Source organism: Diadema antillarum, unplaced genomic scaffold (assembly GCF_040938485.1).
Source record: "Diadema antillarum isolate AM-2024a unplaced genomic scaffold, OU_Dant_1.0 seq00000476_RagTag, whole genome shotgun sequence".
NCBI classification, from domain to species: Eukaryota; Metazoa; Echinodermata; class Echinoidea; order Diadematoida; family Diadematidae; genus Diadema; species Diadema antillarum.
In genome coordinates, this window is record NW_027271443.1 from 204844 (window position 1) to 231172 (window position 26329).

At 38.8% G+C, this 26329-nt stretch overlaps 1 protein-coding gene across 1 annotated transcript; it reads left to right on the top strand.

The window, feature by feature from the left end:
* Window positions 1-60: 60 nt before the first annotated feature.
* Window positions 61-24136, top strand: LOC139733435 (mitochondrial import receptor subunit TOM70-like). The gene is made up of 11 exons (XM_071644253.1): window positions 61-288; window positions 1398-1571; window positions 3310-3436; window positions 4264-4373; window positions 5836-5954; window positions 16411-16618; window positions 17970-18104; window positions 19183-19407; window positions 21008-21105; window positions 22328-22450; window positions 23009-24136. Exons 1-11 carry the CDS (start codon window positions 61-63, stop codon window positions 23169-23171), a joined length of 1710 nt encoding a protein of 569 aa, XP_071500354.1. The 3' UTR covers window positions 23172-24136.
* The last annotated feature ends 2193 nt before the right edge of the window (window positions 24137-26329 follow it).

Consider the following 26329-nt stretch of genomic DNA (forward strand, 5'->3'; position numbering starts at 1 on the left):
AAACCCACAAGGCGTGCATCTGTGAGTAGTAAACCACTTGTGGCCTATCATCTTTCCAAGATGGCAGCGAGCAGCAAACCCAGCAGCGATGTGGGCTGGTCGAAATGGCAGATTTGCCTGGCTGTTGGAGCCCCGATAGCTGTTGCTGGCTTGGCTTACGGAGCCTACTATCTCAGTAAGGGAAAGCCGAAAAGCTCAGACGATTCCAAGGAAAATGAAGGGAAGAAAGCTGATGGAAAGGTTGCCAGTGGCGGCGAGGGAGATGCGGGACAGAACAGCGTGGAACAGGTACGAAACCCCGTCGGCCCAGAGTTGCATCATGTGTAGTGGGCATGGCCGGTCTATCGAAAGTGGGCTAGACCAATACTAGTATGCTAGTGATAATGCTTGACATGATAATGACCCATTTATGCCTAATTCTAACGTAATTCTACCAGTTGCCTCTGAGCTCACCAGCTTTAGGCAAGGCTAAGATGAGGGCTCTTTCTGACTTAACGACTGCACTGTGTGCCAGATTGTATTTCAGTCCGGGAAACCCGCTCACGAGGCCTGCCTGCTCCCCCGTACGAGCACTCCTCCGCCTCACGAGGCACCCGGAGAGCCTCATAACGCTCCCGGGGAGATTAATTGAGAGATACTCATGTCATGAAGCTCGACCTGTTCACTTTTTATTCATCTCACACCTGACATAAATTGTCGCAACTTTTCATGGTGATTTTTTGTTACACACATGTCCACTATCGATGATGAAAAGAAGAAAAATTCTTTTTTTCTTTACAACAATCGAGTTTTTATCAACCAATGCACAGCAATCCATCGAAACACGAGCACCAGCGGGTTCGCTCAATGCAAGGCTGCCGCACCTACATTGTAGTGGCCTGATCTGACTAAATATTTTCGGTGCTTTTTTCTGCGGCTCTCGCCTCTCCGTGCACAAATCGTCCTCGTGACGCTGAAGTCTGACATCTTTTTACAAAAATTTGTGACGAGAAAAATAAAATCAGTAACATTGTTAGGAGTAACCTGATCAACATACATGTATGGGTCAATCCACATCAAATCAATGTTGTTAACCCGACCCCCTTCAATTTTCTTTAAACAATTATTGTCTTTGCATTATTTTTTTTTGGGGGGGGGGGGGGCAAGAATAAAGTGTAATGATGTTGGTAAATGTTACATTATAAATGTCTGAATGTCTGCGACATTTGTTTTTATTATTTGATGAAAATAGTGATTCGCCCACAGCCTGTCGTTGTGAATATTTTTTTGTTCCGGAAACAAGTTTTACAACAGATGAGACCATTTCCTGTGAGGATCTTTGATTACCTTTTCATATTTGTTTTCATTTGTTTAATACATTTTTTACATGTATTACATGTGCGTTTCACCCAATGCAGACCCCAGAGGAGCAAGCCCAGTCTGCCAAGCTGCGAGGGAACAAGTACTTCAAGGCAGGCCACTACGAGCAGGCCATCAAGCTCTACACCCAGGCCATCGACATCTGCCCCAAGGACAAGACCAAGGAGATCGCCACATTTTACCAGAACAAGGCGGCTGCCCAGGAACAGATGGTAAGGGGGTGGGGGGACTTTGCGGTAGGAAGGGAATGCAAGCAATGAGTGCCATGTGCAACAACATTCATTCACAGGACGTTTTGTTAAATGTCGAATATTAAGGTGGGCCTCATCAATTTGGTGTTAAACGTTTCCTTGACATGTGCTATGTGACAATTGCTCCTGGGCAATACGTGAACACCAAGCGAAACACAAATTCTACCCACAAACATAAACGTACTCCTATAATCCTAATCCTCATATCAAGCTAAACATAAATCCCTATCACAACCCTAACACTAAGTCCTTGGATAAAAAAAGACTGAAGCAATTGTCATGTTCCCTTGTAGAAGTTAGAACCCTGCATTGCTCACATGGTATGGCATAATAATCATATGGATGTTAATGCAAATTTTAGGGATAATCAAGATTTCCAATGAGATACTGATGTCACTCACTTCACATCACTCAAACACTTCAGAAATATCAATGCTTACGTATTAACCTGTCTTCCCATTTGTTATGACGTTTCCAGCAAATTTGTACAAAGGCTAAAACTATGAGGACCTCCAAATTCCAAATGCCGATAACAATGTGCTCAGCTAGTATGAATACATAGTGGTAGCAGATACTGCACAGATTTCTTCATGCATCTTATACATTGAATTGTCCGAAGTTTTCAGTTTGAGTGGAAAGAAGTGCATTTGATGTTATAACTCCAAGATATTTCATGGATGCAAAACCCAACACCCTGATACAAATAGTGCGTACAGTACCATGTTATTGTCATTATTATTTATCCATCCATAGAGAGAGCTCCTTTGCTACATGTACTTCCTTCCTCTCCTACAACTTTTTAGGAGCTTAAAGATAATGACTTCATTTCCTAAGTAAACATTCCTTTGTTGTAGCAGTAAGATTGGTGATGAAAATTCATGCATTCTTTTTGTAAGTTTCCTTTGTACTAAAACAGACCCCCCCCCCCCCCCAATCAAAAAAGAAGAAGGTCAACATGTGTCAAATGTTAGGCCTACTGACGGTACAGATATGTTTTGAGCAATGCTGTAAGATATCCTGTCTTTCCCTTACATTGTATGTGTTCCTTTCCCCATCATGTGTACAGGGTAATAGAATGAAAAAGGCATAGAAATGTTGGGCAAAGTAGTTAATACAATATATACAGCATTTATATATGTATGGTATTTGACAACATTGTCAGTGATCATAAGAGCAAAGGTCTTTTTTCTCCTCATCCTGAAGATAACAGTGAGCTTTAAATCTGCAGTATGAATGCTACATTGTAGGACAATGTCTCTTCCTTCATTAGACTGTGGAAACAACTGTCTTGCACATGTGAAGAACACCATTCACAATCGTATGCCTACTGTAAAAATGGGAATTTTTGCAGTGTTGAAATTTTTTGCGCATTTTAAGCAACAAAAAGAAAATAGTGCGAAAATAAAAGCTGAGCTCGCAAATATTTCTGCTTGCCACTTGTTCCTGTAGTTGATGTGTTGATTGCGTGGAATTAAAAACACGCAAAACTCTTCTTGCCTGGCCGAGCCCATAAGATTAGTCATGCAAAAATATCCACTTTTACAGTATTTGTGTATTAGTGTCTTTGGTGTTTGTGTTGCAGATCTATACAAGTAGCTTGCTATTGTGTTTTTTAGGGAGCAAGCTGCTAAGCATGATGCTATTAAGAAATGATAGTTACCTAGCTACTTATTTATTGTAATTTTCTTCTCTCACACAGAAAAATTATGCACAGGTGGTGGATGACTGCAACCAAGCCTTACAGTTGAACAACAGATACGTCAAGGCCCTGTTCAGACGGGCCAAGGCATTCGAGATGATGAACCAGAAGATACAGTGTCTTGAAGGTAAGCTCACATGGCTAAACTTTAACCAATTCCATACTGAATTTTGAAATGCTGTATGACTGGTGGGCTGTATTGACTCGTGACCTGTATAATAAGTGGAAGTCAATAAGCCCCGTTTACAGAGCGAGGCTCGGCCGTGGCTTGGCCGCAGCCGAGCCCGCCTTCATTTCAGTGTAAATGCAAACTGGGCCAAATGCGCAGCCAATTTTAGTCTGGCTTCCAAACCCTCTGCCCGTACTATTTTGTTATTCAGGATATTAACCCCCTCAACGTCGAAAACTAGTATAGTTTAAGGTGATTTTGTCCTGTAAAGGATTTTTCCTTCGGCAAAGGCCTTTGCCCGAACGGCGACTTCGTCGACACGGAATCCAGTTGGCAAAGGGTCTAAAAAACAGACTATACCAAATTGCGTTTGTTTACAAGCAGAGTGCCACTACGACAAAATATTGAAAGGTTTGAATTAAAAGCGCGGCCGAGCTCGGCAGTGTAAAGGGACAAAATTGCAGGGCTTGGCCCAGCAATTGAGGCTGGGCTCGGCCGCGGCTCGGCCCAGCCCTGCACTGTAAACGGGGTCTAAGTTTGATGTGCACCCTTTTGAGGTGCTGTTTCAGTCTTTGCGAGTGTCTGCTTTCTCAACATAAGAATTTGTTGATTTGAAGAAACAACACTGATACCAACCATCAACATCTCTTGTCAATGATTACTGCTAACATGTCTTCCTACTTACACATTTTGCGAGATCTGTGGAATGTATTGCACAGAAAGTGGGATACAAAGAGACTGTTATCATTTCTTCCTGTTGCTTTCCCTGTTATCACAAACTGCAGATGCCACGGCAGTGTGCCTCCTAGAAGGGTTCACCCACCAGCAAGGCATGATGTTGGCTGACAAGATGCTGAAGGAGATTGGCAAGGAGAAGGCTCATGAGAAATACCAGGTTAGTATCTTCCAGTGGTTAGACTGAAGTGTAGAAGCTGTTTGCGAACAATAAAGCTCTTGAGAAGTACCAGGTCGGTATCTTCCAACGGTTAGACTAAAGTGTGAAAGCTGTTATTTTTCCATACAGTTATGGCTTATGCAAATGAAGAGGTCACAAACATTTTTGTGAGATTTTTTTTTCACGATTTTACACTGAGGCTATCGTAATTGCATTGATGCCTGTCCATAAATTTTATGTGATCAAGATCTGGTGTCAAAATTAGGGATGTTTTGATTTCATCTCCTGGAGGTGGATGTCACAGTAATGATGTCATTTAAGGAACTGCACATGCTCCAGGTTCTGCAGCATGTCCAACCCCAGAATTGCTACTACGTCTTCCAGGGATTACACGGCCACCTAGATTCAGCACGTGAGTTACGTCATCACTTGACCCACCAATCGCCAGCCCGCTGGAGGGGACGGGGCCGTGATATCATCAATGGCAGATCCAGAGGGGGGGCGCAGCTGGCGCACGCCCCCCCCTTATTTTTCTTTAAAAACAAATGAAATAAAAGAAAAAAAGAAAGAAATGAAACCGAAAGTGGCACCAGAAATATAGTTACGCCCATCCTTTACAGAATTCTTGGATCTGCCCCTGCATCATAGCAGTAGTGTACGTTGTATGAACGGCGTGCACTGAAAATCGAAATAGGTGATAACACCGTGGATGTGACCAGTGGACTGCAGCAATTTGGAACTACTCTTGTATGATAAAGGTGGCCACGTCCACACAATCGAAAAGTCCTTAATATTGGGTGTGGCCAAATTAGATGCCCAACAGTGTTTTGCAAAATTCAAGAAAATAACAGCCTTGGAAAAAATATTAAAAAACATTTTTTACAGTGTTGTAGTCTTACATCCTGTCACAGCTGTAAATCAGTCAGTATATCTGGCCAAGTACAGCGTAAAGGGGATGTGGGAGATAATGCGAGTGTGAAAATGTTTACTTGTTTCTTACATTCGTCGAATACCAACGTCCATGACAGCCAATAAAGGAAGGACAAATGGTTTGTCAGCCATTGCTCTGTAAACAAAGCTGTGATATTTAGGGACTTTCAATGTTTAAAAACTGGAGTACATTTGGCAATTGAATGTTTGAAGGATGGCTTAGCAGGTTGTATGTGATGCTACTATAGTACCTGAATATCATTGATTTTAATCTCTGACCCTCAAAACTGGCCTTCAACCATCTTCCCATGAAAAAATAGATACTTCACAATTTATTTTTCTGCTTCACATGAAATAACATATCCTCAATGAACTGTCTAAGTAGAATTATGACCAGGAATTGTCATTTATGTAAAAACTTTCAGTGATTTTTTACCTAATGGAACTTATACTATGATCATCATGAGTTGGCTTGGTAATACACTTGTATCTTAAAATGTGAATCTCGTGGTTGGTACTGCCCATGTTGTAGGAGAGGGTTCCATGTCTGCCTTCCGGACAGTTCATCCGGTCTTACTTCTCCTCCTTCTCCAACGATGGCATTTCAAACACCACGGACGAGGACTACTGCTCCTCCGAAGACTTCTCAAGGTGAGTGATGTTTTAGCATCGTCCTCTCGTGCCATTTTGAAGACTTTCTGGAGGAAAGCTATGAGGGTAGGTCAGGTTTGGCTGGAAAATTAGTACTTGATGAACCAAAATACCTATCTGATCATTCAGTAAATATAACACACATACATGTTCACTTTTAACAGACCACTCCAGTTTTGATGAAATCCTTGGGACCATCAATTTTCTTTTATGTCAAAATTGTGTTATAGCCTGACAATACACACATAATGTAAGCATAGAGTCCGAACTCTGTTATCTGGCCATGTCGGGACTGGCGGCCGTCAGGATTGAAGTGATCTGGCCATATGGGAGAAACACTGTTTATGTAGAAATGGCATTTTCACAAGCATAGGTCTTGGTGTCTCACTCCCAAAGAATGCTGGCTGCTATCCTGTTTTCAAATATTGGTAGCTTCCTTTTGGATGTGACATGCATCCAACGTCCTCGCCAGGCGTTTTACGCGTGGCGGGCGCGCCACGCGTAAATTGTGGCAGCCAAGTTTGCGCCACGCGTAAATTGTGGCGACCAATTTTGCTCCACGCGTAAATTTGGACTACCACGCGTAATTTTCTGAGTTTTTGTTATCTTCCTTCCCCTTTTTGTAATGTTTCCCATTTAAAACAAATATATCTTATGCAGTTTCCTTCGAACACATGCTCGACAGTTACTTGCTCGGCGCTCGCTTTAGCGGCAAGATCGTCGATCGTGTGCGATGTACCCGCATCGCACGCGGTCCATTACCGATTCCACTTTGCTTGCCAGCATACGCAGGTGCACAGTGAGCGCAGTATCATACCACGTTTGCCGAGATTCCGGTGCAGAAAATTTACGGGCGCTTCTCTCCGATCACTGTGAGTTGCCACTGTTACTACTAGGTGTTTCAAAAAACATTTCCCACTTTTGATCATTAATAGTGCAAAACCTATTCATCCGATAAAACTGTCATTAATATGAGTAATAGTTGAATAGTGTACAATTTTGTTGAAGGTAATTTGAATGTGAAAGCATAAATCAGTTTCATTAGATCTGAGATTGATTTTGAAGTAAGGTTTCAGATTTTGGTCAAATTTTAACCCTCTGTACAAAAATTGAACTTTGCACAGGAACCAATGATGTGTATATGAGTGTGTGCTGACAATGGCCCTGAACAATGGACATGCCTGAACCACCTGTTGACTAGGCGTCAGTCTCGCGCTCCCTGGCACATAATGCTTAATCAATAATTCATGTGGATTGCCCTGGGCACTGCTAGTCTGAATTCATGCACGGTAAAGGGTAAAATGTATGCACATGGAAAAAGTAAGCACATGTTTCCATGTGCTTGCAAACACCACATTTCATTCCAGCTGGCTATCATTTTCAAATTTTGCTTCACATATCACTAAATTTGGGATATAAATAAGCATAAATGATCTAAAGTTCCTCATTTTAATACAATTGTCTACTAATTAGATAGTTGACAAATTTTTCGCTTTTTTTGATAAAAAGATATTATTTTTGGTAAAGAGTTCAGCAGCATTTATCATTGGGGCGATTTGTTTCACAGAGATTTATTTAAGGCTCCATATACACAAGTGTATAGTCCAATTGATTTCTTTGCTTCGTGTCACCATGTTTACGATAGAACAGAAGGTATTCATTGTAATTTCGTTTTTCAGAAGTAAGGAGAGCACTGTCGCGACTCAACGACAGTATTGGCAGGCGTTTGACTTTACACAGATACTGCTAGAGGCTGAATAAAGACTAGTTGTGATAGTGGAATTTCTCATGAATGAATAATGAAGCATTCAAACCCTGGCCATTGTTCAGGACCATTGTCAGGGTGTTAACCACACACTCCCATACACACCCATTGACCCCTGTGCAAAGTGAAATTTTGTACAGAGGGTTGAAAATAGAGCAAAATCTGGAACCTAAACTGTGAAATTAATCATGAATTTCATGAAACTGATTCATGCTTTCATATTTAAACCACCTCCAACCAAACTGTACACTATTCAGCTATCACTCATATCAATGACAGTGTTATCTGATAAATAGTTTTTGAATTATTAAGAATCAAAAGTGGGAAATGTTTTTTGAAACACCTAGTACACGTGTACGTGCGCAATCCCCGGAGCGGCAGATCGCAGATCGAGCCATTTGCGAGTGATCCAGCAACCAAAGCTGCCAATGTTTGGAAGCACAAACTAGAATTGTACTCAGCAGCTCTAAAATTCGTTTTTTTTTTTCGTACGTTTCAACCTCCTTTTTTTCGGATGTTTGCCTTTACTTTTGGAAATGAACAGCTTTATCAAACAATCGGCTCAATAAAAGATGCTAAATTAATTAATGTCGGATGACCTCTTTGACGTTCAGAAATGAATAACAATAATACTCAACTCCGTACGATGATTAAACAAATGTCTGATGTTTGCTCTTATGGCTCGAAAGTAGATAGCAATAACATTCAGCTCCGGAAGATGCTAAAATAAATGTCGAATGTTTGCTTTGACGTTCAGAAATGAATAAAAATTATATTCAACTCCGTACGATGATGAAATAAATGCCGGATGTTTGCTTTTACGTTCGAAAGTAAATAGCAAGAACATTCAGCTCCAGAAGATGCTAAAATAAATGTCGAATAATCCCTTTGACGTTCGGAAATGAATAGCAATGATATTTAACTCCGTATGATGATTAAATAAATGTCGGGTGTTTGCTTTCACTTTCGAAAGTAAATAGCAATAACATTCGGATCCGGAAGATGCCAAAATAAATGTCAGATGACTGCTTTTACGTTTGGAAGTGAATAGCAGTAACATTTGGCTCTGTACGATGCTGAAATAATTGTCAGATGATTCATTTCACTTTCGGATGTGGGCAACAGTAACATTCGGCTCCGTACGATAATAAAATAAAATAATGTCGGATGTTTGCTTTTAAATTTGAAAATGATTAACGGTATCAATCGGCTTAGTTAGACGCTAAAATAAATAACGGATGTTTCCTTTCACGTTCGGAACTGAATAAGGATAACATTCTGCTCTGTAAGAAGCTAGAATGAATGTCGGTTGTTTGCTTTTACATTTGAAAATGATTAACGGTATAACATTCGGCTCTGTGAGGTGCTAAAATACTTGTAAATATTGGATGATTGCTTTTACAATCAGAAATGAACAACGGTAACTTTGGGTTATTTACAATGCTAAAACAGATGTCGGATGTTTACATGTTAATGTCTACAAAATAATGCTCCCACTTTCTCATTTCAAACGTAAGTTTTGACCACCTAAATAGGCATCAACTTTTATAACAATCTATAAACCTATGTTAAATCTTAGAACTCAGAATAAGCCATACGTTTTTATATATAGGCTTTATTTTATTTCATTTGATTTTAAACATCATCATTTTCCCAAGTATTCCAGTTTCTTTTCCCATGATTGAAATCAGACTGTCTGCCATAACGATGATTGCTAAATGTCTCGCTGTGTGTCGATGTGCCGATGTGCGAGACACGTGCCATGTGCTCTTGCCTTGTTTGAGGCTACTTCAAGTTCAATGAATCGAATGCGCCGCAGCTGCGCTTTATGGCTTGATTGCGGTAACAGTTTACATTCGATACGAAGAAATCGTCATGTCTTGTACACGAGCAAAAAACAAAACCAAACAAGCAAGCAAACAAACAGACAAGACATAACAAAACAAGAAACAAACGAATGTTGATAGCCAAATCATCTCCGTATATAGTGGACCGTCACAGTTCATAGGTGAAATTCTTTCGAACTTTGAAAAGTAATACACAGTTTTAATGAGCCTGAAATTGTGATTTTACTGTCTAATCGGGTAGTGGCTGCATATCACATACTCGTAGTGAATTTCTGTCTGCAATCGAGACGTGTCCTTTCATAATTATTGTCTTTCTGTGATTCAATAAATCGAGTGATTAATCAATCCCTTTCTATAGTTCAGGAACATCTAAAATAAGTATACACTATTATCCCGAATTATGATCGACTGTTCGATGCTTCTACTATGGGCCAAAAGAAAGACTAAATTAATAGAATCATGATCCTTGTAATGTTTCCTTTAATTCTACTCACGAGCTAGTTCTTCGATCGATATTTCCAGGCTATATACACTCTGTTTATTAACAGAATTCTAGTGCGCGCATTCTTTCGTCTGGCACCTGCGTCTGGCATGTGGTTTTGTGGAAATTTCTGCAAAGGGGGGGGGGGGGGGGGGGGGGGGGGGGCGGGGGATGTCAAGCGTCTTCGATCAGAAGAGACTGTATGCTTACACAATCTTTCGCTTCTATTTGTTGTCGTATTTCCCCCTTATTGTTTGCTGGCAATCAACAGTTAGATTTAACTTTGCGAAGGTTGCTAGCACGTGGTTCTTGATGTGATGTGAGGGAGACATCTACATAATTTTTATTTTCATCATTCATTGGAGGGGAAATAAAGCAAAAGAGGGAGACAAGAAATAAGACAAAGACGTATACGTTCTCCTAAATTGCGTGATCTTTGAAGTATACTATTATACGATGGAAAAATAGACGAAAGAATAAAATGTGATGCAAACCTACACTTTATTACTTGATAAGTACTAACGATTATAAACGAAATCATAATTTCGGACTCTATGAATGCCACATTTTAGCGTTGATATAGTGCGATGTCACGGACTCTGCGATCAGTTCGTTCCACTCATACTTTCTTCTTTTACATTATTTTCTTTTTTTTTTCTTTTCTCTTAAATTTCGCGATTCTTGAATGATAAAATAAAATAAACTCTAGATAAGTCACATTCTCAGCGACGCAGAAAGCTTTGATAAAACGCAGCCTTCATATAACGGGATGCCGGGCTTCTGTTATCTTGTTGCACCAATATTTTCTTCAAATCAGTGTAATCCTTGAAATAAAAAAAAAGAACTTAATATAGCGCAAAAGAAAGTATGAAAGCAATGCAAACCCTCACTTTATTAAGTGATAAGTATCCACAATATTGTTATAAAAGAATCGATAATTAAAAGTCACATTTAGTGCGAGGCCGCTGACTCTACGCTCAGTTCGTTCCACTAATACTTTCTTCTTTTAATCTTTTCTAGCTGTTATTTTTTCTTCTAAATTGCGCCACTCTTGACATAAAAAAACGCAAAGGAAATTATATAAATGCGATTGAAATATAATGTTTTAGTTACGTGATAAATATCAACAATCATGTCATGAAAGAAAAGAATTTCGGACACTTAAGTCACTTCACAGAGACGTTTAGTTAAACTAAATGCAGAGTTGATAGAGCATGGATGCTGCTTCGTTACGGACAGTTGCACTATTTTTTCTTCTTCATCATCTTCGTTTTCTTTCCACATTCTTCTAAATAGCGTGATTTTTTAAGAACAGAACAAAAAAAAAATGAGACGAAAGGAAATAGTGCAATGATGCAACCTTCACTTTAGTTACATGATGAATAACAACAATTATGTCATTGTATGATGAAAGAAAACATAATTTCGGACACTGGAAGTCACATTTTCAGCACCGCAAAGTTAAGCTATAAACGCAGCTTTGATACCGCGATGCCGTTTTGTTATACTTGCATCAATATTTTCTTCTTTTTCTTTTCTTTTTCAAAACTTCTTCCGTTGCTCATTTTTTCTTCTTAATCATGTGAGACTTGAAATAGAGAAAGAAACGGACAAAAATAAAGGCTGAAAGCGATACAAACTTGCACTTTATTACGTGACAAGTGTCAACAATATTGCATTAAAGGAAAGATAATTACTACGACTTTTAGTCACATTTTCAGCAACGCAAAGTTAACGTAAACGCAGCTTTTATGGTGGGTTGACGCTTCGTTATAGGCTAGTAGCACCAATATTTTCTTCCTTTTTCTTTTTGTCTTCAAATCAGTGCAATCCTTCAAATAAAAAAGAAACGCAAAACAAAGTGTAAAAAATGATGCAAACCGATACTTTATTAAGTTATATACGTATCCACTATTGAATTGTCATAAAAGAAAAGATGACTTCGCAGACTATAAGTCACATTTTCAGCGACGCAGAGCTAAGCTAAACGCAGCGTTGCAGTGTGATGCCGATCCGTTATAAAAATAAAAAGAAAGTGTGACTGAAGTGATATACAGGTACCCATGTCTGAAATAAATGAATAAAAAAATCAATCATCTTACCGTTATTCAGAGTTCTAAGATTTAGCAATTAGGCTTATAGATTACTATAAAAGTTGATGCCTATTTAGGTGATCAAAACTTACGTTTGAAATGAGAAAGTGGGATCATTTGCAGACATTTGTAAACATCCGAGATTTGTTTTAGCATTGTACAATGCCGAATGTTACTGTTATTCATTTCTGATTGTAAAAGCAATCATCCAACATTTACTAATATTTTAGCACCTTACGGAGCTTCATGAATGTTATCCTTATTCAGTTCCGAACGGGAAAGCAAACATCCGCTATTTATTTTAGCATCTAACTGAGCCGATTGATACCGTTAATCATTTCCAAATGTAAAAGCAACAATCTGTTATTTATTCTAGCATCGTACGGAGCAGAATATTAACGTTATTCATTTCTAAATTTAAAAGCAAACATCCGACATTATTTTATTATCGTACTGAGCCGAATGTTACAGCTGTCCACTTCCGAAAGTGAAATGAATCATCTGGAAATCATTTTAGCATCGTACGGAGTGGAATGTTATACTATTTTTCATTTTTCGAACGTCAAGGCAGACATCAGATATTTACTTTATCATCAAACGCAGCTGAACGTTACAGTTATTCATTTCAAAATTTAAAAGCAAACATCCGACAGTTAATTTAGCATCGTATGGAGCAGAATATTACTGCTATTCACTTCCGAACGTAAAAGCACTCATCTGACATTTATTTTAGCTTCTTCCGGAGCTAAATTTTATTGTTATTTATACATTCGAACGTAAAAACAAATTTCCGGCATTCATTTTATCATCGTACGGAGTTGAATACTATTGTTATTCATTTCCGAACGTCAAAGCAAACATCAAACATTAAATTTACCACCGAACGCAACTAAATGTTACTGTTATTCGTTTCGAAATTTAAAAGCAAACATCCGACAGTTATCTTAGCATCGTATGGAGCCGATTGTTACCGCTGTTAATTTCCAAAAGTAAAGGCACTCATCTAACATTTATTTTAGCATCTTCCGGAGCTGAAAGTTATTGTTATTTACTTTCGTACATAAAAGCAAACATCAGACATTTATTTCATCATCGTACGGAGTTCAATAGTATTGTTATTTATTTCCGAACGTCACAGGGATCATTCGACATTTATTTTAGTATCTTCCGGAGCTAAATTTTATTGTTATTTACTTTCGAACGTAAAAACAAACTTCCGGCATTCATTTTATCATCGTACGGAGTTGAATACTATTGTTATTCATTTCCGAATGTCAAAGCAAACGTCAAACATTAAATTTACCATCGAACGCAACTAAATGTTACTGTTATTCATTTCGAAATTTAAAAGCAAACCTCCGACAGTTATCTTAGCATCGTATGGAGCCGATTGTTACCGCTGTTCATTTCCAAAAGTAAAGGCAAACATCCGACATTTATTTTACATGTATTATCGTACGGAGCCGAATGTTACTGCTGTCCACTTCCGGAAGTGAAATGAATCGCCTGTAAATCATTTTAGCATCGTACGGAGCCGAATGTTATACTATTTTTGATTTTTGAACGTCAGGGCAGACATGAGATATTTACTTTATCATCAAACGCAGCTGAACGTTACTGTTATTCATATCGAAATTTAAAAGCAAACATCCGACAGTTGCTTTAGCATCGTATGGAGCAGAATATTACTGCTATTCACTTCCGAACGTAAAAGAAATCATCTGACATTTATTTTAGCATCTTCCGGAGCTGAAAGTTATTGTTATTTACTTTCGAACGTAAGAGCAAACATCAGACATTTATTTCATCATCGGAGTCCAATGGTATTGTTATTCATTTCCGAACGTCAAAGGGATCATTCAACATTTATTTTAGTATCTTCCGGAGCTAAATTTTATTGTTATTTACTTTCGAACGTAAAAACAAACTTCCGGCATTCATTTTATCATCGTACGGAGTTGAATACTATTGTTATTCATTTCTGAATGTCAAAGCAAACATCAAACATTGAATTTACCATCGAACGCAACTAAATGTTACTGTTATTCATTTCGAAATTTAAAAGCAAACATCCGACAGTTATCTTGGCATCGTATGGAGCCGATTGTTACAGCTGTTCATTTCCAAAAGCAAAGGCAAACATCCGACTTTTTTGGTGACCCCGGGCCACCGTTAGTGTCGAGCCCTGCATATATAAGATCTGTTACAAACGGAGGGATGATTTCGGACACTTTTAGTACCATTTTTTTAGCTACGAAGCTGTAACGTTATAACGCAGAGTCGACAGTGCGATATCGCACCAATTTTGTCCCTTTCTCTCTCTCTCTTTGTTTTGTTTTGTTTTTGCATGCTTCTCGCGCACGCGCATGTCTGTGTGTAAGCGCCGTTTCTTCCCCCGACGACCCGACCACGTGTTCAGTTTGAGCCACCATGCGTAAATATTTCAAACTACCTGACGGCACTTTTCCGCCACGCGTACTTCATTTTCTGGCGAGGACGCTGCATGCATCTCTTGCCCTTGCTGAAGAAAATGGAATGTTTTTACATAAAAATGTAAGAATGCAAGGAGGCTGCCGGCCAAATGATAGCTGTCTTGGTAGGGAACACTGCAACAGTTGTGTAATTTATTCTAACCTACCTTTGTACTTAAAATCATAGTCACGAAATTAGAGCTGTTTTAATGTAAATTTCGGAACATGTTTGTGTAGTGAATATCATAGACAAACCTCAGTTTTGCAGTCCGTGTTTTAATTGTTCTTGAAATTACTTTTTTTTTTCACTGCTTGGAGGCATCCAGGTAAATACAGGGAAGTCCAGATAGGAGAGGGCTGTATAATTGAGGTCAGATATAATGAAAGTGATAATGAGTTTAATGCCTGAAATATTTCTTGTATCTACAAATGTATATTTGGTTATACCCTAGTTGTTTATAATGGGAGTACACTGTAAGTCAATTCTGTGCAATACCTAATAGAGGGGTACCCAATCCTGCAGAGAACACTGCATTGCTATTTAGCTGTTCATTTTTCTGTTAGTATTGACAAATACCAGGCTTGGTTTAACCCTAATCAGGCTGGGGGGGGGGGGGGGGGGGGGGGGGGGGCGGAATCCGCCCCCCCCCCCCTCGACGTTTCGCGCAATATCTTCGCAACGCGATAAGCTCCCGCCACGATGTTTCATGACTTTTTTCTTTCAAGTATCACGCAACTTTTGAGACCAAAATTGTTGCGCCCGCGCGTACCGTTTTGACGCGACGCCCGTTCGAAAAAAATTTGTCAACCCCAAAATTGCTCCAAAACGTGATTTTGTGTACAAATCCAATGTAAATTGTGTTTTTTCAGTTAATTCACTTAAAAATTCATATCTTCACTTAGAATGGCCGAAATTGATTTATTTTAGCATAATAATGCTTCAAAAAATGTCTGTGACAAATTTTGGCCAAAAAACAAACAAAAACAAAAGGTCAAAAAACAGATAAATACATAAGAAATTCAAAAAACAATAAAATACATAAGAAATTAATTTCGATACAGATTTTTTTTTATCCTATGTCTCAGAAGAATGATACAAGAAACAGTTTTAAAAAGAAATTAGCTTAATTGGAGCATTGATAAGTGATTTAGAGCCCAAAACTGATTTTATGCATAAATTACAATAATTAATTAATATAAAATATAAGAAAAATTTTTCACAGAAAGCAACCATACATTTTGATAGAATACGTCGTGGGCGTCGCGTGTGCCGATTTTCAGCGCGATCGCGCGTTCCATAGGCGAGATCTGAAGGGGGGGGGGGGGCGGAATCCGCCCCCCCCCCCCCAGATATAGCATAGCCAAAAAAGCCCAGCCTGATTAGGGTTAAGGCATATGATCTGGCAAGCACCATCTAGATGGATTACTGTAAACATTGATATTTTCGTGTGATTAATCTTTCATGCTAGGTGGCTCAACTTACTCGCGGATTTTTGAATTCGTGCTGTGCTATTGCCAACCCTTGCAAAGCTTGTGGCTAAAATTGTGAAGATATTTTCACGGATTTTAGAATTCGCGCTAGCCAAGAAGTAGCGCAAAATATATGAAAATGAATGTACCATGAAAATTTCTGCATTCACAGTACATGAATAATCGTGGTATCACAGAGTCGTACCTCAGTGAAATTTAAATCTAAGATGTCTGTTAGTACAAATGACCTTTTTCCGCTCATTTGCAAACTTGTATTCGGAACTGGCTTTGATATTACACTCCCTCTCTCTCCCCCATTGTATCACCAGTACTGGATACGCCAAAGCCAAATACTGCTTCAAGGAGGGCCACTTTGATTCTATCATCGACGCCTGCACAGACGAAATCAACAGTGGGGGGTCAAAGGCGCCGGAGGCACTGCTCATGAGGGCGACCTTTTACCTCCTCAAAGGTCAAGGGTTGCTAGCCAGGCCTGACCTGGATAAAGTCATCAGGCTGCCAGAGGCAGATAAGAAGGTAAGTGTTGGATAGTGATGCATCAGATCATGTGTGATTGCTTCTCACTTGGAGCAAGTTTGTGGTTTATGTGTAGGAATATTACAAATATAATTTCAGTCTTTAATTTTGCAAGAACAACCCTTGCCTCCCCCTTTAAAAAGAACAAAGAAACAAACAAAAAGAAAATGAAATCTTTGTTGCTGCAAATATTTCAATGGAATGAAAAATGTATTGTGAAGTGTGATTTTTTTTTTTCTTTTTATTTTAGTATGATAGTTCTTATTTTCACTTCTAAAGGTACTGTTTACTGTTAGGAGCATGGATTTAAAGAAAATATTTGAGTAATCACATTTGATGCATTTGTTTAGATCAGTTGTGTCACAAAACATCCTACCGCACAAAAATATCGCAATACAGTCTAAAATATAAGGAGTTGTATTCACTAATTTTAACAATAAACAGCAACTGTAAACTGTTTATTGTAGAAGCAATTTCATTATAACTATTGTTCACATTTTGTATATTTAAGAATACTTAACATTGATTACACTAATAAACGTTTTTACCTTGGTTGTGTCTATCCCAACTCACATTTGAAAACTATTTTGAAGCACTAAAGCTGGGTTGTTGTTTCATTTGCAAATGGATAATGCCTTTCAGTTGAAAACATCTGAGTACATGTCCTCAATTGTCTTGGGAGGCTTTGACATCATCACCACAATCTGGTGATAGGAAAGTTGTTGCCACAATTATCACTCTTTTATGGAAATAAACTTTTTACTTCTCCTCATGGAGCAATTTTTGCTGGTTGATATATTGTGCTGATGATTGCCTGTCACCGGTAGAAAGCCAGGAGGATCGGCATCATTAGCCTGTTTTCAGGTTTGTATGTGGTGGAGTGGACCTTAACAGCGAGTTAGCACCCTGCTCTTTGTGATGAATAAGTGAAGTGGGATCTTTTTACGCGTGTGAGCTGTGGTTCACTCTAACACATGTCCTCCATTTAATGTCCTTTCTGAGGAACAGAGTGTTTTTCCTCTTAAATATTAGAGCGGACAGTATGCTAAATACAACATTGCTCAGCAAGACTCAACCACCAAGTACATGAATGAATGTACCTGTGAAATTCCAACATACACATTGTATATTTTCTGCTGTTTTGATTGTATATGTGTTTGTTGATGATGCTAGGGCAGCGAGAGTCTGAACTGACTGCACCGTACAAAAATGTTTTAGAGTTATCGGTGTGGTAACTTTGAAGGGCAGACCAGGGAGGTAGGGTTAAGTTTGCAAGCCTTGGATGAACAGCACACTTTGCAAAGGGCTTGTGTTCATTGTTTAGGGTATTGTTATCTTTTTCCCATCCCAGCTGAAGGCCAATGCGCTCATCAAGCGAGGCAGCATGCACATGCAGGAAGGGAACCAGATGGAGGCCATGACGGACTTTGGCCAAGCCGTCGTCATCGATCCCGACAATGCCGACGTCTACCACCACAGAGGACAGGTGAGATACGAGAGCAACCTTCCCCCCCCCCCCCCCCCCCCCCCTCCTCTTCTCTTCCCTACCAAAAGTGAGATGAGATGACATTTACAAGGACCCATCTAGAAGCCCTGCACTTGAGCAAACCAATTAGGATAGTGACAAGGGTTATATGTTTTTTTAATTTATTTGCTTGTTTATTCATTCATTCATTCAGTCAGTCATTCATTCCGTCAGTCAGTCAGTCAGTCAGTCAGTCAGTCAGTCAGTCAGTCAGTCATCCATTCATTCAGTCATACATACATACATTCATTCATTCATTCATTCATTCATTCATTCATTCATTCATTCATTCATTCATTCATTCATTCATTTAGTTATTTAGTTATTTATTTGCTGTTGATCTAGTGTGTAAGATCATGTTCAGTCTATGTAACATGTATTATGCACACTGAGTGAAAGAGAAGGAACTAGCCTGGCATCCTTTTTTGCTTAGTGTCATAATACAGAACAGGCACACAATCTTTCTCGTGGACAGTAACAGCAAAAAAACAAAAACAAAACAAAACAAAAAACTATTTAAAAAAAGAACAATACCAAAAAAGGAAAACAAAGGAACCCTGAACCTACAGATATACCCTCATGGCAAAACAAATTCTCTTTAGTTGATAATGTTGATTTATATAAATTATGTAATGACTGATTGTTGGTTTGTGCAGTGCTTTTTTTTCAGCTTAGTCTTCTTTTGTATTTTCTTTGTTCTTCATAATGACTCTGTTTTGAAATCTATGTGACAGCTTAAGTTTTTACTCCCAGGTACATGTTTGTCATTACAGGTATAATATTTGTATTTTCTTTACTTGTCGTATTAAAGAACCTGTTTAGGACGAGTCCCAAGTATACTTGGTCAAGTGTCTATGGGAAATGCATGTTGTAGCAAAATCAGTCTGTCCTCAACGGGTTAATTTGCATGGTTGATAAGTGCAAAATTGATCACTTATTTTTTTCCCCTGATTTGTTTAAATTCAGATTAAGTTTAGCAGAGGATTTTTTCAGTATGATTGTATTATCATTAGACTTAATTTTTTTTTGTTATCTCCAGCTTCTGCTGCTGCTAGAGAAGGTGGACAAGGCAGTGGAAGACTTTGAGAAGTGCGGCCAGCTCAGCCCGGACTTTGCCTTGGCCCACGCCCAGCACTGCTACGCCAAGTACCGCCTCTCTGTCCTGGTCCAGAGCCCCATGCAGATGCAGGCGGCCGTGAAGTCATTGGAGGATTGCTGTAAGCAGTTCGCCCAGTGTGCCGAGGCCTTCGCACTCTATGCTCAGGTGAGACATCAGGCTGATGCAATTAGAGATTCAAATTTTCTCACTCCTGCCAAATCCAATGAGACGAGGATATAACCTTGTGTATTAGCAACTGATGGTGATAAAGAGTAATGATATGGTTAAGATTGTGCTCAGATAAGGCAACGTATTAAGTATGAATCTGTTGAAGACGAGTCCCGAGTATACTCGCGCACGTGTCTTTTGGAAATGCGTGTTGTAGCAAAATCAGTCCGTCATCAACTGGTTAAGTTCGGAGATGCAAATATTCTTGATGCTGACAAATTTAGTGAAATGAAGAATTTTACCTCCAGTAGTAGAAACTGAGGACAATGAAGAATTTTTATGGTGATAAAAGATAACACTCGGGTAAGCGAAGCTGTTGCAGTTAAAAGGTGTGTATGTTTTCAGTGTAGCAGGACTTGGTGAGATGAAGAACATTACGTGGAGTAGTAGAAACTGATTCTGATAAATATTGATGTTGATGATGAAGATTACGCTCCTGTGTGCCAGGCTGATGCATTTAAGTAGGATATGCATATGTGACTCTGCACCTCAAAACAAACAAAAAGTCGCCAGATATGAATTTTTAGTTAAGACCATATTCTGAAAGAGCAGACTTTAAGCTTTAAAATGATGTATAACTCAAATCAAATGGACTCTCCTAACCTATCTAAATATTGGAAAGAAAGCACAAACTCAGGAAAAGTGTGAACTGAGAAAAGAGGCTCTGAAGTACAGTGTCTATTCAAGCGCTTAATCTTTACCAAACCGTGCTGGCTGTGCGATGAATGGGACAAAAAGCAGGAAGTAAACCACCAGAGTAACAACAATGAAGGAATTATTAGATTAAACTGAAATTAAGCATGCCTCATTAATACATTCTGTCCATAATTAATCCCACCTTTCAAATCAGTAGCAATATCCTTTCAAAAGTTATTAGAGTTGAAAGTGAAGAGTGTGGACAAGGTTTTTCAGAAATGAAAAAGGGATTCTAAAGACACACCTAATCACCCTATTCTACCAAAAACGTTCCAGATAAACTGCTAAAAAAACACACTTTCCTGCCCGTTTTATGATACCAAATTTTAGCATGATATAAAAGAAGACCCGCTCTTTCAGAAAATATGAAAAAGTTGAGTTCGGCTAGGTTGACCCATTTCACTTATTTTTAGTCCTCACGCAAAATCAGTGTGTGCGACTTTATGTTCGTTTTGAGGTGCACGGTCACATATATTCTCAATTCTGACAAATTTAGTGAGATGAGGAATATTACCTTGAGTAGTAGAAACTGATGAAAATGAAGATTTATGACAATGATTCAGATTATGCACAGGCTGACACAGTTAGGAGAGGTGAATGTCCTCAGTGCTGCAGAATTTAGTGAGATGATAAATATTACCTTGTTTACACTATATGCATGGAATGTTAGAGGCAACTCACAAAAATTTCATGCCACAAAAAAGGCTGTTGGCTCCAATTCGCGAAAATTTCATGCTGCAAAAATATCGTGATTTACAGTATGTTGTGATAATGGTAGTAATAGTGACGAATTCCACTGTATCCTACGTGAAATGTGTGTTTGTTTTTTTGTCCATGTTAGTCTCTGAATGATCAAGGACAGTTCCAGCAGGCAGATGAAAATTACCTGAAAGCGATAGCACTAGAGCCAGACAATCCTACAGCGTATGTCCATCGTGGGTGAGTGCATTATTCTCCCATTACAAGATTACCCTCAAATTGGAAATTTTCACATGATTGATCATCTGTGATATATCAGTTTGTAATGACTGAGACATATATCACCCAAAGTAGATGGTCTGTCTCCTGGCAAATTGTTAATCGGTATCACAATATGTGCTATGAAATCACATGGACATGATGTGTGGTGAAGAAAATATTTCCACAATGTATAACACCAAGTGTTATATTTTCCAACAGCAAAATATGTGACATCAAGGTACGTGTAGGTTTTATGCATGCTGAAGAGAAGATGTCAAAATAGAGGTACAGTGTACTAGAATCTTTTCAAATCAATTTGCTGAATTTTTTTGACAATTGACTTTTTATGTGCCATTGTGTAAACCACCTGTGTGCCACATTATTCTGAGACAGCAACGTGTTTATGCTTTGGGAAAAACATTCTGTTTTTCAAATCTAAATAATTTTTACATATTTTTGTTACCCTGGACATGCAATATTATACAAAGTTGTAGAGAGAATGCCAAGTATTGCTTTGATTTAAACTGTATGGCAAATCAATGAGGACATTTCTTTTAAATGACTGGTGTAGCTACATTATTGTAGAGGCGTGACTTTTGCACACAAATAGTAACAAGCACTCGCAAATCCAATGGGGAACGGCGCTTGATAGTCAATCATCAAAATGCAACCTACATGCGACAGGAATGGAATCGCATGAAGCGCTTTTGTTGTACTGTGGCATTTGCCGATTTGTCAAATGGTTTGGGTGGGTTTTTGCATTTGAGCAGAATATGCAGAGTTGGCAGGCGTGCTAACATGGCAAATGAAGAGGTAAGTTTGTGGTCAATGGAGAATGCTATTTTTATCATTATTTAGTCAAACCTGTCTAAGTGGCCACCTGTCTATAGTAGACAGCAGCCACCTGATATGTTATGTTGGCAGTTGTTGTTAAAAAGTGTGATAGAGATATGGCCCTGTGAACATCTACTCCTAATCAAAGATTGATATAACTCTTTATTTACTGTATGGGATAATATGATGTGGTTTGCTTTCATATTCCTACTTCTTTATTTGTGTCTACGTTTTTTATACTAATTTTAGCATGGAGATGTATTACAACTGTAGATGTGTTAGTAAACATTTTTATAAGATTCTTGCTATTTAGTTTTTGGTATCATATTCTCATGTATAATTATTTATTCATGTTTATAATCACTAGGCTGCTGTATCTAGCATGGAAGAAGGACCCTGACCAAGCCATACGAATGATCCAGAAAGCTCTTGAGATTGACAGTAGATGTGACTTTGCCTACGAGACGCTGGGGACCATTGAAGTTCAGAGGTAAGAGAACACATGTTGCGGAGAGTTGGCTCAGTTGGTAGCACGTCTGCCTTCGACCCAAGTGACCCAGGTTCGATACCCGAGTCTCACTGAGAAATGTGTGTAATCATACCGTCCCCTCTAGTTAGAGGCAAAACTCTCTGTCCCTGGGATAGGACATAGAATGGAGTCACAACTCACTTTAATACTCACTTTAATATACAGTTGAAACTCGGTATAATGGGATCCTTGAGACCAAGACAATTTGTTCTTTATATCACATATTTTGTTATATTAGTATACAAATCAAAGAAAATAAATTCAATGGGACTAGCGAAATTAGTTTGTTATAATCAGGTATTGTGTTATATCAGATCTCTTTATATCGACTTTCCCCTGTATATCCAAACTAGGCCCACCTTCCCACTCTATGATGCCAAATGCTATGGGGCATTCATGTAATGGCACTTCCCTGTTGAAGTCTGATGGCAGTTACTTTAAGCCTGTGTCTCGTTCTTCATGTTCTTCCAAACCCACCCCACACCACCCCCACCTTCTTCCCTCCCCCCAACTCTGCAGGGGACAGATGACGTCAGCTCAGGAGTACTTCAACAAGGCCATCGAGCTGGCCCGCACGGAAATGGAGATGGCGCACCTCTACTCCCTGAGCGTAGCGGCCCAGGCCCAGAGCAACGTGACCAAGAAATACGGCATCACCCCGCCCTCAGCGCTGGGCTCGTGAGATGGCAGGCAGTGCGCGGCGAGAGGGAGCGGCCGTCTCCAACGACAATAGCAGCTCTTCAAAAGAGAATTATAACGATTAGAAGTTCTCCTGTATCGAATTCCTGCATTTGTTATCGCAAGGAGGAGATCTGTGATACCAAATTGTGTTTGTTAATCACCTCTCCTCATTGTTCATATGTTTGCCTTGGAGGGGGGGAGACATAAGAGTCGAGTCTTCATGTTATACAGAATTAGGACAATGATGGCACTAATGGCTTGGCTTCTGTCGCATCACCTGCATATTGCCATGGCAACTGAAAGTCCTGGTATGTGTTCTTGAGTGGTAAAAGGGCCCAAAATCAATATCCCTCCCGTCCCCCTCCTCCTCCACTTTATAGCTTTCTTGTTGGTGAGAATGAGAAATAAAAAAGGAATGATGTGAGTTTGAAAATGTTTTTTCATCATCCTACATCACCTTCTAACTATCCCCAGTGTTAGTCTAAGTCTTTGAACATAAAGAGAGTACATGTATATGAAATTATAATAAAAGATGGTTAAATGTCTAACAAACACTGAAAGCCCAATTGTGCTGTGTGATTTTTGTTACCATTAATTCTTCCAACAAGGAGAACATGTTCTTTCATAATTACTAGCCCTGTAACACTTACTGTCTGTCTTTTGTTGGAGATTCCCAGCCACTTGCTATCAAAATAATTTTTGTTCCCTATTGTATTCCCAAATCAGTGTGTAACCCATGAAACATCAGAGGTGATAGGTGACGTTACTGTGTGTGAAAAAATGGAATTTTGCATGACGCTTTCTGTGTACTGTGGCATATTGCAGTTTATCAATTAATGGGGTATGTGTAAGGTTTGGTATTTGAGCGAAACAATCAAAGTTTACGTGGCGCTGACTGAGTCAGGCAGGCATCCAAAGTAAGACAGAATATTCACCTTGTCATTGCTTGAATACTTCTGTGATCAAGATTTTGCCCACACTATGCAGCACACAAGCTGGCAGCACATGCATACAATTTAAGCTGAACTTTGGGATTGTGCACAAATCAACAAGAAGTGCTGTTTTGATGTTATTTAATCATTTATTGTATTTTTTTTTTTATCAGCACTGAACAATTTAAACCCCTCACCCATTAGAAAAAGAAAGGTTTTTTTTTTTTTAATGCAAACACAAGAGATGTATTTTACACCAGGAATAGAATCCAAATCCAATATCTATGACATACTTTATTGCTCTATGTTATATGATCTCATGTCCAAATTATTGCTTTATCTCTTCCACTTTGTTGGACAGAGTAACTGTGTGTATATTTTGGTTTTATATACAGTGAGCATCATGAAAGGCATGCTACATGTAGTCTTCATTTCAGGCTGGAGCTTTTCAAGATTTCTGAAGGAGCAAGGTTGTGGTTCTCTCTACAACCCTTTGGCTTTCTGGCTTGTTCTTTGAGCAAAATGGTTGCTCATTTGTCATTCTTGTTGAGAAGGGAAATCATCAAATTTTTGTTTATTTGTTTGTTTATTTTTTAGCTCAGCTGTCGGTGTCTGTGTTTGACACTGGGTGAATCATGTGCCTCTCTCAACTTGTTACTGTATTGTTTATTTGTTCTTTTGCTGAAAATAGGATTTTTTGGTTGCCATGAGTGACTGCCTTTGCATTGCAGCATGGTTGGTATGGATGTCTGTTCCCATCACAAGTGCAGTCTTTGTTTTACAAATTAATGTTAACTGTCAAGGGAGTTGGGGTACAGTGTACTCCCATTATAACGAGATCCTCGGGACCAGCAGTTTTCTTTCATTATATCAAAATTTTGTCATAACCAAACAAGTAAACAATAAAAACACATAGAGGGAATAATGTTTCGGCCTGAATTTTTACTTTGTTGAAACCGGAATTTCATTGAAACGGGGTTCATTATAACGGGAGTGCACTGTATATTGTCGCTGGGGCGACAAGACCTTGTATCTACAAAATGTCAAATGTTCAGGAGAGCCAAAAAACATGGCAGCCAAAGCACAGCATCGAATTGGAGAGCCTTTCATTTGACATGCCATGGTGGCTTTATATTTGAGGTAAGACAGCTAGGATTTGGACAGGACATCACTTAATTGATTATCTGATCATTAATCCAAAAAAGTCATTTTCACCAAAATTTCAGATTCGAGGTCTTGTCGCCCCAGCAACAATGTGAAAGTGACGGTTATTGAGCTGTGATACTCAAAGGATTCTCTGCATCTGTGTGTATGTGTATGTGTGTGTGTGCGCGCGCGTGCACCACCTTCCTCTTGTAGATTTTAGTGGGATTTCTCTTATTTCATACCCAGTGCTGCTATTTTATGTGTCATTGTTTTAGCACCATTAAGGCATTGAAACTGGATTATGTAAACACCTCTTTCTTTTTTATTATATTTCTTTTTCTCACTCATGGCCAAGACTTCAGATTGTTTCTCTGTTAAACCAGCTTGTGACATAATATCTTACTTTGCCTTCCAATTTAAATGCAGAATTTGCCAAGTTTTGACCAGTGAATGATACTAGAAATATGCATGAGATTACTTTGATCCAATGTAAGACTCACCTACACCCCTTCAACATGATGGAATACTGTGTGTGTGTACTGATGTGTAGTATATGCAGTTATGATAAATCTATGCCCTCTATAATGATATAATCACTGAGGAGAAACATTCAGTTCTGTGAGTTCTTGCGTCCATTGTGCCCTGCCCTATCCCTATATTATAAAGAATATTATTCAAACCAAAATAAAACAAAGTTACTAAAATAGAGTTATGATTTGTGTATGTGAGTAACAATGCTAAACATTCCTAAGGTACTAATCCTGCTGACTGGAAGGGTAGATAAAACATTTATTATTTGATGTACGATATAATGAAGAGATGGTAAATTACTTTTGTTTGCTACTGTTCTGTATGAAACAGTGGATCATCAGTGTATCCCATGTTAAAACATTTCTTATGGAATGAATTGTGTTACCATTGTCAGTGGGTATAGGTATGCAGTGCAACACTAAAGAGGTCTGGTAAAACACCCCTCAAACCTTCGTATCACTAGGTGATTTTGCATGTCCAAACACTATATATTTCTTTTTCTTTAAAGGGATAGTACAGTATTGGTGGAGATGAGAATTGGGCTTTTAAC

What these genes read in the sequence shown, in the direction of transcription:
- LOC139733435 (XM_071644253.1), top strand. Translation starts at nt 61, where the DNA reads ATGGCAGCGAGCAGCAAACCCAGCAGCGATGTGGGCTGGTCGAAATGG. An exon ending in ACAGCGTATGTCCATCGTGG is followed by an intron (nt 21,106 to 22,327) that starts GTGAGTGCATTA and finishes TATAATCACTAG; the next exon opens with GCTGCTGTATCTAGCATGGA. An exon ending in GGGACCATTGAAGTTCAGAG is followed by an intron (nt 22,451 to 23,008) that starts GTAAGAGAACAC and finishes CCAACTCTGCAG; the next exon opens with GGGACAGATGACGTCAGCTC.